This window comes from Symphalangus syndactylus, chromosome 22 (assembly GCF_028878055.3).
Source record: "Symphalangus syndactylus isolate Jambi chromosome 22, NHGRI_mSymSyn1-v2.1_pri, whole genome shotgun sequence".
NCBI lineage: Eukaryota > Metazoa > Chordata > Mammalia > Primates > Hylobatidae > Symphalangus > Symphalangus syndactylus.
This window is the reverse complement of record NC_072444.2, coordinates 20,870,236-20,886,556: the sequence shown is the minus strand read 5'-3', so window position 1 is coordinate 20,886,556 and position 16,321 is coordinate 20,870,236. Positions and strand designations below refer to the sequence as shown.

The 16,321-nt window shown below is 51.8% G+C and overlaps 2 protein-coding genes across 2 annotated transcripts in view; both read right to left on the bottom strand.

Moving 5' to 3' along the window:
- The window catches only part of LOC129472521 (neuroblastoma breakpoint family member 1-like), a 705,345-nt gene that overhangs the window by 239,394 nt on the left and 449,630 nt on the right, over positions 1–16,321 (bottom strand). The window lies entirely within an intron of this gene.
- SPATA21 (spermatogenesis associated 21) overlaps positions 1–16,321 on the bottom strand; it is a 46,974-nt gene that overhangs the window by 16,462 nt on the left and 14,191 nt on the right. The window contains 4 exon segments of the mRNA XM_055262229.2: positions 1,074–1,159; positions 1,556–1,995; positions 14,168–14,216; positions 14,569–14,629. Of these exon segments, the coding sequence (XP_055118204.1) occupies positions 1,074–1,159; positions 1,556–1,995; positions 14,168–14,216; positions 14,569–14,629 (636 nt within the window).

The following is a 16,321-nucleotide window of genomic DNA, read 5'->3' as shown; positions in this document are numbered from 1 at the left end:
GTCTCAGGCTCCCAAAGTGCTGGGATTATAGGCATGAGCCACTGTGCCCAGCCATGGTAGAGGTTTTAATACTAAAAGGGGTGAACTTCAAGGATGAGGTCACAGGGAGCTAGTGAGAGTATCCAGGGAAGACAGAGGAAGGGGCCACTCTGGCCAAGAGGGTTGCAGGCCTTGGGGAGGAGTAGGGGATGGAAGGAGGATGTACATCCATTCTTCTAGGGCCAGGGTGATGGGGGAGTAGGGTCACAGGGGCCCTGTCCTGAGGACAATAGAGAGCAAAGTAGGTGTTCAGAACTTTTTAACTTTTTGGTGAAGGTTAGATGCGGTGGGAATGGGGTACATGTTTAGGCTGGTGGCCTTGTTTAATGGTGAGGGACCATCTAGGATGGGCAGGGTTCCTGGAGCCCTGTCTCCCATCCAGGGTGCTCTGAAGAGGACCAATAGAGCAGGCTTGGGTTAAGGGAAGCAGAAACTATTCCAAAACCTAAAGCACTGTGCAGGGCATCTGTCATTCTCTCAGAGAAGCAGCTCTGGCACAGGGAGAGCGCTGGACTTCGAGTCAGAAGACCTAGCACGAGGCCGGGCGTGGTGGCTCACGCCTGTAATTCCAGACTTTGGGAGGCTGAGGCGGGTGGATCACTTGAGTTCAGGAGTTCGAGACCAGCCTGGCCAACATGGTGAAACTCCGTCTCTACTAAAAATACAAAACTCAGCCGGGCGTGGTGTCACACATCTGTAATCTCAGCTATTCAGGAGGCTGAGGTAGGACAATCGTTTGAACCCTGGAGGCAGATGTTGCAGTGAGCTGAGATCCCACCACTGCACTCCAGCCTGGGCGACAGAGCGAGACTCTGTCTCAAAAAAAAAAAAAAAAAAAAAAACAAGACCCAGCATGAATTCTGGCCCCCCCAACCCAGCAGCTTTGTGAGCTGGAGCCAATCCCCCACAGGGCTGTGGTGGGCATGGCGGCAGCTGTGTGATCTGGAAAACACCCCAGTCTGCCCTGCGCCTATAACCCCCAAGGACCAAGGGTCCTGCCTGTGCTGGGACCTCCCTGACCTCCCTGCCCCCACCTTCCTCTTGCTTCAGGGTCAGTTGCTCCTCGGACTTCTCCCGGTTTTGATAAAGCTTTTGGAGGCTCTGCTCTTCCTGCTCCTGCCTGCAGAGGACAGAACCCTCGACCCAGGGCAACATCCGGCCGCCCACCCTGCCAATGGCTAGGGGAGGGGTTGGGGGAGCCTGCAGGAGGAGGTCGTGGGGGAGGCTTTGGGGAGCCCGGAGAGATCAAGAATGGCAGGAAAAAGGAGACCCAGAGGAGAAGTGGGACAGAGGAGGGGGGAACTAGATGGAGACCCCTTCGGGGGAGTTAGAAAAGGGGTCAGAAGTGGGAGAGGAGGCAGAGACATGGGAGATGCGGAGAGGAGACACATGAGAAATGGAGAGAGGGAGACACACGAGGGAACAGGCAGGTGCAAGGACGGGGACCTGCATCCGGGACAAGGCTTTGATCTTGGGGCCTTTCAGGAGCGGGCGGGTGAGCAGCGGGGGCTCCTACCGCGCCTTGGTGTAGCTCAGGGTTCTCTCGCTGCTCTGATGCAAGAGTTCCATCCTTCTCCAACCCAGGTCCAGGGCAGGGCCCAGCAGGACAGGGCAAGGCATGGAGGTGGGGACCGGGGCTCCCATGGGGGCAGGCTCTGGCCCAGGAGCTGGCAGCCAGGCCCACGATGGGCCACTGGCAGGGACCAAGGCAGGGGTCTGAGGCAGGCTTGGGGCTGAGGTGGGCACCGGGGTCAGGGTCCTGGGGGACTTCTGGGCTGTCTGGGACCGGGCCTTCGAGGCTCTCCGATGGGAGGCCTCCACTTTCTCCACCTCCAGCAAGCACTTCATGAAGCCCTGCCGGAAGTTCCTGAGGCTCTGTGTCCCTGCAGCCACCGCGGGCTTCTGAGGCTGCTGCTGCGCACGGTCTGGCTCCCTCTCTCCAATGTCCCTCACCTCCTGGGGATAGGGGAGGGGATCCAGGAGGCCTCTAGCGGGCCCCAGTGTCCCACAAACTCCTCCCTGCCATCCCCTCTCCAGAGATCCTCAGACTGCCCCTTACTCTCTGAGCCTTTGGAGGATGTGCCCCAAATCTCACATGCACCCCACTGTGCTCCTGCCCCACGTCCTCCCCAACACTTGACTTGCCACCTCCAAGTGAGCTGTATTTTTTTTTTTTTTGAGACAGGGTTTTACTCTGTCACTCAGGCTGGAGTGCAGTGGCGTGATCTCAGCTCATTGTAGCCTTGACCTTCCAGGTTTGAGTGATCCTCCCACCTAAGCCTTCAGAGTAGCTGGGACTACAGCCTCGTACTACCACACCCAGCTAATCTTTTTTTTTTTTTTTTGAGACGAAGTCTTGCTCTGTTGCCCAGGCTGGAGTGCAGTGGTGTGATCTTGGCTCGCGGCAACCTCCACCTCCCAGGTTCAAGCAATTCTCCTGCCTCAGCCTCCTAAGTGGCTGGGACTACAGGTGTGCACCATCACGCCCAGCTAATTTTTATATTTTTAGCAGAGATGGGGTTTTGCCACGCTGGCCAGGCTGGTCTCCAACTCCCGACCTCAGGTGATCTGCCTGCCTCGGCCTCCCAAAGTGCTGGGATTACAGGCATGAGCCACTGCGCCCGGCCTAATCTTTGTATTTTTGTAGAGACAGGGTTTCACCATGTTGCCCAGGCTGGCCTGGAACTCCTGACCTCAAGTGATCCTCCGCCTTGGCCTTCCAAAGTGCTGGGATGACAAGCGTGATCCACCGCGCCCGGCTGAGCCATGGTCTTGAGTGAGTTACTCCTGGTCCCACCACTTGGCTTTGTTCATGCCTGCTGTCTGCCCTCCTGACCAGAAGGTAAGCATTATGAGGGCAGGATCTTGGCTGCCTCTTTTATTCCTGTACACCCACTTCTCATTCACTCAGCAACCCCAGGCTCTCTTGCACCTGTTCCCTCCTCTCAGAGGGACTGGCTGTCCCCATTCTGCCTCTTGCCAGGCCAGGCTTTTCTCCCAATTAAAGACACTGTGCTTACCACACACTCTCTCTTCCTAAGTTATCAACTTCGCTTTCCCCACCAGATTACTCCTATCAGCATGTAAATATATTATCATCTTCCTTCTTTTATTTTGAAAGAAATAGGGTCTCGTTTTGTTGCCCAGGCTGGAAGGCAGTGACACGATCTCAGCTCACTGCCACCTTGAATTCCTGGGCTCAAGAGATAATCCCACCTCAGCCTCCCAAGTAGCTGGGACTACAGGTGCTCACCACCAGGCCCGGCTAATATTTTAATTTTTTATAGAGACAGGGTCTTGTCTTGCCCAGGCTGGTCTCAAAACCCTTGGCCCAAATGATCCTCCTACCTCAGCCTCCCAAAGTGCTGGGATTACAGATGCGTGCCACCAAAACCGGCTAATCTTCCTTCTTTAAGAACAAAACAGGCTGGGTGCGGTGGCTCAAGCCTGTAATCCCAGCACTTTGGGAGGCCAAGGCAGGTCGATCACGAGGTCAGGAGATTGAGACTATCCTGGCTAACATGGTGAAACCTCGTCTCTACTAAAAATACAAAAAATTAGCCGGGTGCAGTGGCGGGCACCTGTAGTCCCAGCTACTCGGGAGACTGAGGCAGGAGAATGGTGTGAACCCAGGAAGCAGAGTTTGCAGTGAGCCAAGATAGCGCCACTGCACTTCAGCCTGGGTGATAGAGCAAGACTCCATCTCAAAAAAAAAAAAAAAAAAAAAAAAACAGGCCGGGCGCGGTGGCTCACGCCTGTAATCCCAGCACTTTGGGAGGCCGAGGCAGGCGGATCACAAGGTCAGGAGATCGAGACCATCTTGGCTAACACAGTGAAACCCCGTCTCTACTAAAAATACAAAAAATTAGCCGGGTGTGGTGGTGGGTGCCTGTAGTTCCAGCTACTTAGGAGGCTGAGGCAGGAGAATGGCATGAACCCAGGAGGCAGAGGTTGCAGTGAGCCGAGACCACTCCATTGCACTGGGCGACAGAGCAAGACTCTGTCTCAAAAAAAAAAGGAACAAAACAAAGTCTCCTGATACCACCCTACCCCTGATCATCCCAGTTCTCTGCTCCCCTTCTATTGCAAAATTCCTTGAAAGCGTTGGCTGTCCTGACTCCCCACTTCCATCTCCAATCAGTCTCTGCCCAGCACTCCCCAAAGCTGCTCTCGCCATGCCACGGTCAGATCTCTGCCCTCATCTGAGTTGACCCCTTGGCAGCATTAGACACAGATGCCCATTCACTCTGTCCTTCTGGAAACACTCCTTTCTCTAGACTCCCCCCGTCACTGGCTGCTCTGCCCCTGCCTCCGGTGCTGGCTCCTCCTCACTCGTGCTCCATTTCTCAGTGTTGCAGAGACCCAGGGATTTGTCCTCAGTCCTTCCCCTGCTCTGGACTCCCTCCCTCCCTCCCTAAAAGTCATCCTCCTGCCCATGACTCCATTTTCCTCACATTTCTTTGTCCTTCCTAATACCAGACGTCCTCCTTGACATCTCTTCTTGGGTGTCTAGAACAGGACCAAAGCAGAGACCTCAGGTTCCTCTCATCTGCTGCTACCCAGGCTCGTGTCTCACTTCATGACACCAACGGTGGCTCAGGCCCCAGACCTAGAGTCCTTTTATTCTTTTCCAACTTTTTTTTTTCTGTGATAACATACACATAACATTGCCCATCTTTGTTTGTTTGTTTTGAAACAGAGTCTCACTCTGTTGCCCAGGCTGGAGGGCAGTGGCATGATCTTGGCTCACTGCAACCTCTGCCTCCCGTGTTCAAGCAATTCTCCTGCCTCAGCCTCCCAAGTAGCTGGGATCACAGGTGTGTACCACCATGCCCGGCTAATTTTTGTATTTTTAGTAGAGACAGCATTTTACCATGTTGGCCAAACTGGCCTCGAACTCCAACCTCAGGTGATCTGCCTGCCTCAGCCTCCCAAAGTGCTGGGATTACAAGCATGAGCCACCATACCTAGCCACATTTACCATCTTAACGATTTTCTTTTTTCTTTCTTTCTTTCTTTCTTTCTTTCTTTCTTTCTTTCTTTCTTTCTTTCTTTCTTTCTTTCTTTCTTTCTTTTTTGAGATGAAGTCTTGCTCTGTTGCCAGGCTGGAGTGTGGTGGCGTGATCTTGGCTCACTGCAACCTCCAGAGTTCGAGCAATTCCCCTGCCTCAGCCTCCTGAGAAGCTGGGACTACAGGTGCGCGCTACCATACCCGGCTAGGTTTTTGTATTTTAGTAGAGACAGGGTTTCACCATGTTGGCCAGGATGGCCTCGATCTCCTGACCTCGTGATCCGCCCGCCTTGGCCTCCCAAAGTGCTGGGATTATAGGCGTGAGCCACTGCGCCCGGCCAACGATTTTCTTTTTTTACAGACAGGGTGCTGCTATGTTGCCCAGGCTGGTCTTTTCATTTTGTAGAACAGAAACTCCATATCCATTAAATAATAACCTTCCATCGCCACTCCTCCGGGTCCTGGAAACTACCATTTCCACCTCTTGTCTCTACAGATTTGACTAAGAATCTCATATAAGCGGAATCACTTTGTCTTTTTGTGACTGGCTTATTTCACTTAGCGTAACATCCTCAAAGCTCATCCATGTGGCAGCATGTGGCAGAATTTCCTCCCTTTTTAAGGCTGAATAATAGTCTATTGTACGTACAGACCACATTTGGCATATCCATTCATCTGTCAGTGGACACTTGAGTTGCTTTCATCTGTTATCCATTGTGAATAATACTTCTATGAACATGGGTGTACAAAGATCACCTTGAGACCCTGCTTTCAGTTCTCTGGAGTATATACCCAGAAATGGAGTTTCAGCATCATATAGTAATTCTATCTCTAATTTTCTGAGGAACTACAATCTTTCTCTTCTCTTCTTTTTCTTTTCTTTTCTTTTTTGAGACAGAGTTTCACTCTTGTTGCCCAGGCTGGAGTACAATGGCGCGATCTTGGCTCACCGCAGCCTCCACCTCCCAGGTTCAAGCAATTCTCCTGCCTCAGCCTCTGGAGTAGCTGGGACTACAGATGCGTGCCACCATGCCCGGCTAATTTTTATATTTTTAGTAGAGAGAGGGTTTTGCTATATTGGCCAGGCGGTCTTGAACTCCTGACGTCAAGCGATCCGCTTGCCTCGGCCTCCCAAAGTGCTGGGATTACAGGCGTGAGCCACCGTGCCTGGCCTATCATACTGTTTACCATAGTAGGTGTACCATTTTACATTCCCACCAGCAGTACACAGATGTTCCAGTTTCTCCACATCCTCGTCAACACTTGTTATTTTCTGTTTTTTTTCCTGTTTATAGCAGTCGTCCTGATGAGTGTGAGCCTAGAGTTCCTTTTTTTTTTTTTTTTTAAGACAGAGTCTCGCTCTGTCACCCAGGCTGGAGTGCAGTGGTGCAATCTTGGCTCACTGCAACCTCCGCCTCCCGGGTTCAAGTGATTCTCATGCCTCAGCCTCCTGAGTAGGTGGGATCACAGATGTGCGCCACCACAGCCTGGCTAATTTTTTTTTGTATTTTTAGTGGAAATGGGGTTTTGCCATGTTGCCTAGGCTGGTCTTGAATTCCTGGCCTCAAGTGATCTGCCCACCTCAGCCACTCAAAGTGTTGGGATTACAGGCATGAGCCACCGTACCCGGCCTAAACTGTATTTATTTATTTACATGTTAATGGTCTAGACTTTCCTCCAACTAGGTCACAAGCTCCATTCACCACGAAGTCCCCAGTTTCATAACTGTGTTTGGTATGTCGTCCTCAATATGTATGTTAACTAAACAGTGATTATTTCAGTTTTCTCAGTGACGTCTGAGAAGCAAGATAATGTAAATAATGCACTTGGACAGAGTAAACGCTCAGCAAACAGTAGGGTTGAAAATAATTATAGTTGGATGGGCGCAGTGGCTCACGCCTGTAATCCCAGCACTTTGGGAGGCTGAGGCAGGCAGGTCACCTGAGGTAGGGAGTTTGAGACCAGCCTGACCAACATGGAGAAGCCCCATCTCTGCTAAAAATACAAAATTAGCTGGGTGTTGTTCGCATGCCTGTAATCCCAGCTACTCAGGAAGGCTGAGGCAGGAGAATCGCTTAAACCTGGGAGGCGGAGGTGGAGATGAGCCGAGATCACACCATTGCACTTCAGCCTGGGCAACAAGAGCAAAACCCCATCTCAAAAAAAAAAAAGGAAAAGAAAATTCTAGTTGAGTATTCTGACAGCCTAGAAAAGAGACCCAATTTTCCCATGTCGAAGACTCCTTTAATTGTTTTCCTGAATTAAGGGCAAATGCTCAATTTCTGTCAAGCCTAAAACAAACAATTAAAAGCAGTTCTGGGCTGGGCGCGGTGGCTCATGCCTATAATCCTAACACTTTGGGATGCTGAGGCAGGTGGATTGCTTGAGCTCAGGAGTTCAAGAACAGCCTGGGCAACATGGTGGCACCCTGTCTCTACAAAAAATACAAAAATTAGTCAGGCATAATGGCTCGTGCCCGTACTACCAGCTACTTGAAGGGGCTGAGGTGGGAGGATCACTTGAGCCCAGGAGGTGGAGGTTGCAGTGAGCCAAGATCGTGCCACTGCACTCTAGCACTTTGGGCAGCAGAATGTGACCCTGTTTTAAAAAAAAAAAAAGCAGTTCTGGAGCTCCTGCTCCATTGTAATATTGGGGACCCAAGATGGTGGCCATGAATCCAGCCTCACTGTCATCATGGCCCTCCGGGGACTCCCCATGGCCCTCTGGGGACTGCAGGGCTTCCGAAGTCCGGGGCCTCTGTGCCTGTCGCAGATACAGACTCTGAGCCCCAAGGTAGGTAGAAGTCTGTCTCAGAATGTCTCCTATTATTTCAGCATCCAGCACCAAGTTTTGCTCCCAGCAGGTGCTCAGCCTATGGGTGAACGTTGGTGCCAAGGCCCGGACATCTTTCCCTCCAGCTTCTCCAACCCTCACACACCTGGATTCCTCCTTCTGCTTTCTCTGAGCCCCTTCCACCTGGCATCACGTGTCCTGAACAGGCTACTGCATTGACCTCTGTGCAGCTCTGGTGTCACTGCTCTGCTACCTCTGAGCCTGCAGGGGCTCCCTGTGATTGTCACACCCATCCCTTCATCCATCTGTGCCACACGTGCAGTCACGTGGGTACAGGGGTGCCTAGTGTCCAGCCTCGGGGTGCTTTTTTTTTTTTCTTTTCTTTTTCTTTTTTTTTTTTTTTTTTTTGAGACGGAGTCTCGCTTTGTCGCCCAGGCTGGAGTGCAGTGGCGCAATCTGGGCTCACTGCAAGCTCCGCCTCCCAGGTTCACGCCATTCTCCTGCCTCGGCCTCTCTGAGTAGCTGGGACTACAGGCACCCGCCACCACGCCCGGCTAATTTTTTGTATTTTTAGTAGAGACGAGGTTTCACCGTAGTCTCGATCTCCTGACCTCATGATCCACCTGCCTCGGCCTCCCAAAGTGCTGGGATTACAAGCGTGAGCCACCGCGCCCGGCCTGGGGTGCTCTAGTCTAGTATTTCTTCTTAGGCCCAGCTTTTTGCAAGGTGTTAAGAGGGACATTGGAGTGCTAAGGCCAAATGCTTCACTCCACGACTCTGCAGGACGGGTCTCCATGTGCAGGTGGGCCTTGGACCCACCCAGTTCTCTCTCATTTCTCACTTGTAGTTCTGAAGATTATACAGTTAAAGAATGTGGTGGGCGCCAGGCGCGGTGGCTCATGCCTGTAATCTCAGCACTTTGGGAGGCTGAGGCGGGTGGACCATTTGAGGTCAGGAGTTCAAGACCAGCCTGGCCAACATGGTGAAACTCTGTCTCTATTAAAAATACAAAAATTGCCGGGCGCGGTGGCTCAAGCCTGTAATCCCAGCACTTTGGGAGGCCGAGGCGGGCGGATCACGAGGTCAGGAGATCGAGACCATCCTGGCTAACACGGTGAAACCCCGTCTCTACTAAAAATAGAAAAAATTAGCCGGGCGTGTTGGCGGGCGCCTGTAGTCCCAGCTACTCGGGAGGCTGAGGCAGGAGAATGGCGTGAACCCGGGAGCCGGAGCTTGCAGTGAGCCGAGATCGCGCCACTGCACTCCAGCCTGGGCAACAGAGTGAGACTCCGTCTCAAAAAAAAAAAAAAAAAAAAAATACAAAAATTAGCCACATGTGGTGGTATATGCCTGTAATCTCAGCTACTCAGGAGGCTGAGGCAGGAGAATTGCTTGAACCCGGGAGGCGGAGGTTGCAGTGAGCTGAGATCCTACCACTACAGCACTCCAGCCTGGGTGACAGAGAGAGACTCCATCTCAAAAAAAAAAAAAAAAGAAGAATGTGGTGGGGTGGGAATGCAATATCCTAAGATAGGGAGGGGCTGGCTGGAACACCCCAGGATCTGTTCCACTCCCCTGAGCCCCAGAAATAGGATGGCCTTCAAGGCTTTAGCCCAGCAAATCATGTCACCTTGACGTATAAAACCCAGGGTGGGCTGCTTTCTGGGGTCCCTCAGTAAGTGCGGCACACGCAGACAAGACTCCCTCTGCCGCAGACAGCTTTCCTGAGCCTTGGGGGCCAGGCTTATAGTGGATCCTCAGCTTCTGTTGTCCTTTGCTGCCCATCTTTAGTAATAAACTCACTTTATATAACGTGTATGCATGGGTATTCTGCCTCATTGGACTCAGACAAGTTGGTAACCAGTACACAGTGAGACTGCCTCACATCCTGGAGGCTTCGTATCACAGCCAACCTAGCTTTTCAGCCGCTCTGTCCATCATATCCAATATGCTTGTCCCACGAGGCCCAGATGATGGCGCTCTCCATCGTCACTCTTCGTTCACCTTCCTTCCCATCTCTCTAACTTTCCTTGTGATGGGTCTGCTGCCTGGCTGCCCTTTCTTTTCTTTTTTTTTAGACGGAGTTTCACTCGCTGCCTAGGCTAGAGTGCAATGGCACGATCTCGGCTCACTGCAGCCTCTGCCTCCTGGGTTCAAATGATTCTCCTGCCTCAGCCTACCGAGTAGCCAGGACTACAGGTGCCTGCCACCACACCCAGCTAATTTTTTTGTGGGGTTTTTTTTTTTTTTTTTTTTTTGAGACAAAGTCTCGCTCTTGTCCCCCAGGCTGGAGTGCAATGGCGCAATCTTGACTCACTGCAACCTCTGCCTCCCGGGTTCAAGCGATTCTCTCCTGAGTAGCTGGGATTACAGGCACTTGCCACCACGCCTGGCTAATTTTTTTGTATTTTTAGTAGAGACGGGTTTTTTTTCCCCATGTTGGCCAAGCTGGTCTCGAACTCCTGACCTCAGGTGATCCGCCCGCCTCGGCCTCCCAAAGTGCTGGGATTACAGGCATGAGTCACTGTGCCCGGCCATTTTTTGTGTTTTTAATAGAGATGGGGTTTCACCATGTTGACCAGGTTGGTCTCGAACTACTGACCTCAGGTGATCCGCCCACCTCAGCCTCCTAAAGTGTTGGGATTACAGGCGTGAGCCACTTACTGCACCTGGCCCTGGGTGCCCTTTCTACTCCCTGGCTCTGTCCGTATTCCGTTCTCTCTGTATGGCCTAATATCAGTCCTGCCTTTCCAGAAAACTACCTGCTGGCCCCAGGGCTCCTCTGAGTGCCTGCAGGACTTCCTGTCCAGGACCTCTCATCTCTTGTGGTGCCACCAGCTCAGCTGCATCTTCCAGAGCAGGGAGCAGGGGCCCTCCCCGGCTTTCCTTGTCTTTTCTCTCCAAGCACTGGGCCTGGTATGTCACAGACACTCAGTATGTACTTGCAGAGCCAAATCGTGCCCTCTTCTCTTCTCCCCCACAGTATCCAGCCCGCGCTATGCATGGGGTAAGGATGGGGTAAAAGGCAGAAACACACAGGCAAGGAATAGTTCTTATTTCTCTCTGTCTCTTTTTTTTTTTTTTTTTTTTTTGAGACGGAGTCTCGCTCTGTCGCCCAGGCTGGAGTGCAGTGGTGTGATCTTGGCTCACTGCAAGCTCCGCCTCCTGGGTTCACGCCATTCCCCTGCCTCAGTCTCCCAAGTAGCTGGGACTACAGGTGCCCACCACCGTGCCCGGCTAATTTTTTTGTGTTTTTAGTAGAAACACGGTTTCACGTTGTTAGCCAGGATGGTCTCGATCTCCTGACCTCATGATCCTCCTGCCTCAGCCTCCCAAAGTGCTGGGATTACAAGTGTGAGCTACCATACCCTCTCTCTCTCTTTTTTTTTTTTTTTTCCAAGACAGAGTCATGCTCTGTTGCTCAGGCTGAAGTGCAGTGGCGCTATCTTGGCTCACTGCATCCCCTGCCTCACAGGTTCAAGTGATTCTTCTGCCTCAGCCTCCCAAGTAGCTGGGACTACAGGTGCACACCACCATGCCCTGCTAATTTTTGTATTTTGGCCAGGCTGGTCTTGAACCCCTGATCTCAGGTGATCTACTTGCCTCGGCCTCCCAAAGTGCTGGGATTACAGGCATAAGCCACTGCATCCAGCCTAGTTCTTATTTCTCATCTGACTTCTCACTAGTCCGGAAAGGTACCTCGTCTTATTCCCATCCATTCATTTATTCAACATATTCCTGTTGAGTGTCTACCACGTGCTGGGCATTGTTTGAGGCACAAAGCATAGAGGAGTAAGTCAACTAGCGAGGCTGCCCTCAGGGAGCTTGCGTTCTAGATGATGAATAGGTTGACAACTTAAAGATAATGTCGGAGGGAGAAAGTACTGCAAAGACAATAAAACAGGGCAATGCGATAGGCTAAGTGTGGCTGACAGGCTGCTTGAGATTGGCTGGCCAGGGAAGGCCTTGTGGAAAAACTGATGTCGAAATTGAAAGTGAATGGCTCAAGAGAGCCATAAGACTGTCTATGAGGAGGAGTTCAGGCACAGGCACACTCAAAGGCCCTGGGGTGAGACTAGGCTTGGCATATTCAAGGGCTGGAGGTTAGAGCAGAGTGGCTAGACATAGGGCTTTATGGCTCTTGATGAAGATTTTGGATCTTATTCTAAGAAGATGAGGCTTGGACTAGGGTAATGAAAGGGAGTGGAAGGAAGGGACGGATTCAGGATTTATTTTGTAGGTAGCACTAAACAGGGCTTGTTGACACATGTGAAAGGATTATAGAGGGAAAAGGAGGAATCAGAGGTGATTTTGAGCTGGGTTGCATGAGCCCCTCGGGTGAGAAAGGCAGTGTCATTTGCTGGGCTGAAGAAGACTGCTGTGGTCATGTTTGAGAAGTGAATTAGCCAGCCAGAGGGAATTCAAGTAGGCCATTGGATATATGAACATGGAATTTAAAGGCAAGGTCTACGGCTGGGCGCGGTGGCTCACGCCTGTAATCCTAGCACTTTGGGAGGCCAAGGCGGTGGATCACTTGAGGTAAGGAGTTCGAGAGCAGCCTGGCCAATGTGGTGAAACCCTGTCTTTACTAAAAATACAAAAATTAGCCGGGTGAGGTGGTGCATGCCTGTAATCTCACCTACTCGGGAGGCTGAGGCAAGAGAATTGCTTGAACCTCAGAGACAGAGGTTGCAGTGAGCTGAGATTGCGCCACTGCACTCTAGCCTGGGCAACAGAGACTCTGTGTCAACTTAAAAGAAAAAAAGGCAAAGTCTCGCCTGAAGATATGGATTTGGGAATCATCAGAGGGACTGAATGAGATCATCCAGGGAGAGAATGGAGATGGGAGACCAGAGGGTGGCGGCCGAGGATGGAGAAGATGAGGAGGAACTAGGGAGGGAGACTGGGAAGGAGTTGCTAGTGACATGGGAGGAGAACCAAGGTAGGGCTGTCACGGAGCCTGGAGAAGGCAGCATTGAGAAGGAGAGAGGGAGCCACTGTGTCTTCTGCTGTTTCGAGGTGGGCTCTGTAAGGACAGAGCTCTTCCATTTGATAAGCCAGATGGAGATTATGGAGACCCCGATGAAAGCTCTCATATGGGGATGTGTGGAGAAAAGACAAGCGGAGGAGGTGAGGGGGACAATTATTGAGGGATGGGGCTGCAAAGGGGAGCAAAGAAAGACGGCTTTTGACACCAGGTATGGTTGTGAACGCCTGTAGTCCCAGCTACTCGGGAGGCTGAGACTAGCTTGAACCCAGGAGGTGGAGGTTGCAGTGAGCCGTGATCACACCACTGCACTCCAGCCTGGGCAACAGAGACTCTGTCTCAAAAAAAAGGAAAAAAAGAAAGAAAGGCAGCTTTTGATATTGTGGAGGTTAAGCCATGTTTGTATGCTGATGGAATCATCCTGTAGTAACACAGAGAGGGATCTTGTGGTGGGGGGAGGGGACGAGAGCTAATGAATAAATGGGGAGACAGCCATGGGAGCAGGGGCCTATCTTCACAGCTCCCATTGCAGCCAAATCAAGGCAGGGAGGGTGGTGGGTTTGGGGATGCTTCTTCTCATCTGATGCTTCTGTTTGTCAGTGACACATGAGTGAGATGAGGGGCGTGGGAGATGCTGTTGTGAAATGATGACCTGGAGCGGAGGAGAGGGCGGTGTGGCCAAGGAAAAGTGAGACTTGCAGGCAGCATCTCACATGAGTGGTTAATGCTTGAAAGGGAAACCCATCAACGAGACAGGATGTTCTCCAACCGCGTTGAGCTGCTCAACATGGGTACAAAGCTGGGTGGGTTTAGCCAGGGTGGGGTTTTGCCAAAGAACACAGCAGGATGAGACAGGGCAGGTGCTGGCAGGGCATGTATGCTAGTGACTGTGTATTTGCAGGTTGCCCGGTCAGGTCAAAGAACTAGGAAGTGGCAGAGCTAGGGGAGGGAAGGGTGGCTGGGAGGGGTCGGGGAAGCCTCCCAGGTGTTCAGGGATGCTTTGGATTGTGTGGCTGTGGCTGAGGGCAAATGGGTGGAAGAAATCCATGCTGATTCGGAACAAGCCACCATCTGGGATGAACCCAAGGGCTGCAGAGTGTAAGAGCATTCTTGACGCCCACCCAGAATACACACACATGCATACACACAGGCACAGGCACACACACACACGTGTGCACATTCATGCGCACTTTCACACACAGCCACACACACCTTCCTTGGTTTGACTCCAAATAGGGGTTTGACATGCCATATCTGCCTCTGCCCTCTTCCTCCTCCTGATGCCCCTGCCCTTACCCTACACAGCCCATCGCCATTCCCACTATGGCCCTACTTACTGGTGGAGGAAGAGGCCCCGGTGCTGGGTGGGTCTCCACAGCCTCACCCCTGAATAGAAGAGAGACCCCCAGGTGGGGGAAGCACTGAGCTGAAGGTTTGCCCTCCTGCCCTCCCCTGCCAGGCCCCAGGACACTCAGTTCCACCCCAGCCTCACTCCCTTGGCCTTCTCATCTCAGGGGGCTCCTTATTTCCCCACATCCTCATGTAGACAGGCTCACGGAACCAAGAATTCTGGTATTCCAGCCGTTACACAGATGGGGAAATTGAGACCCAGGGGAGCATGACTTGCCCAAGGTCCTCTACCAGGTCAGGAGCAGTCTGGACTAGAATTCACCTCACCTGAAACTAACAGAAGAGCGTCCTTGTTGGGGGCAGGGGATGGCACTGGAAGATGACTTACCCTTCTTTTGCTTTTTTAGGTCCAGGCATGGATGGCAGGAAGGGGTTGGCTGTCTTTTCCTCTGGAGTCACGATGGACATTGGGGGCATTGCTTCCTGAGAGCTGTCCCCATGTCCCCCTGGGCTGGGCTCTGGCGGAGCCTCCTGTGACCTGATGTGTGGGACACCTGCCTCCTTGGGGTGCTTGCCTCCCAGTGGCTAGCCACGGCTGGCCAAGCAGCAGCAAGGCTCTGCTGGCTGCGCCATGTCTGCCTGGTGACCGAGGGTGGATTGATATCTGGAGCCCTGTCAAGGACAAGGACACCATGGCTGGGGAGCTCCATCCTGGTTCCCAGGTGAACCTCAATGCTCCAGGTGAACTGGAGACCAGTTATGACACACTTACTAGGGTCCCAGCACTTCAGGCATCATCTTAATTCTCCTAGTGCCCCTAGAAGGTAGCACAGGTACTCCCACATTTTGAGGGGTGAGGAAATTGAAGCCCAGAGAAGGCGTGGCCTACCCAAAGAACCACACTTTCCCTATGGGAGTGGAATGAGAGCCTGGAAAATTGAGAAGATCCCCTTTAAACAGGATTTTCCTTTGTGTGTGTGTGTGTGTGTGTGTGTGTGTGTGTGTGTGTGTGTGTGTGTGTGTGTGTGTTTGAGACAAGTCTCACTCTGTCACCCAGGCTGGAGTGCAGTGGCAAGATCACAGCTCATTGCAGCCTTGACCTCCTGGGCTCAAGGGATCCCCCTGCTTCAGCCTCCTGAGTAGCTGGGACTACAAATACCTGTCACCATGCCTGGCTGATATTTTTCAATTTTTGGTAGAGATGAGGTCTCACTATGTTGCTCAGGCTGGTCTTGAACTCCTGGGCTCAAGCATTCCTCCTGCCTCAGCCTCCCAAAGTGCTGGGATTACAGGCGTCAGCCACCATGCCCAGCCTTAATGGGATTTTCCAAGGGATATTTCAAAGAACAAGAATCCTTCATGAGCCTCCTTAAAAAGAGGAGGTTTTGGCCAGGTGTGGTGGGTCACACCTGCAATCCCAGAATTTTGGGAGGCTGAGGGGCAGGTGGATCACTTGAAGTCAGGAATTCATGACCAGCCTGGCCAACATGGCGAAATTCTGTCTCCACTAAAAATACAAAATTAGCTAGGCATGGTGGCTCATGTCTGTAATCCCAGCTATTTGGGAGGTTGAGGCACGAGAATCACTTGAACCCGGGAGGCAGAGGTTGCAGTAAGCCATGATCACACCACTGCACTCCAGCCTGGGTAACAGAGTGAGACTCTGTCTCTTGAAAAAAAATAATAAAGGCCTAAGTGGGTGGATCACATGAGATTAGGAGTTCAGGACCAGCCTGGCCAACATGGTGAAACCCTGTCTCTACTAAAAATATAAAAATTAGCTGGGCGTGGTGGTGCGTGGCTGTAATCCCAGCTACTCAAGAGGCTTAGGTGGGAGGATCACTTGAACCTGGGAGGCGGAGTTTGCAGTGACCCAAAATCACACCCCTGCACTCTAGCCTGGGCAACAGGGCGAGACTCCATGTCAAAAAAAAAAAAAGTGGTATATTATGGTATATGGAATGGAAATATTACTGAGCAACCAAAAGAACAACATGTTGATACACACAATACATGAATTTCTTTTTCTTTCTCTCTCTCCTTTTTTTTGGAGACAGAGTCTCACTCTGTTTTCCAGGCTGGAGTGCAATGGCATGATCTCAGCTCACTGCAACCTCCGCCTCCCAGGTTCAAGTGATTCT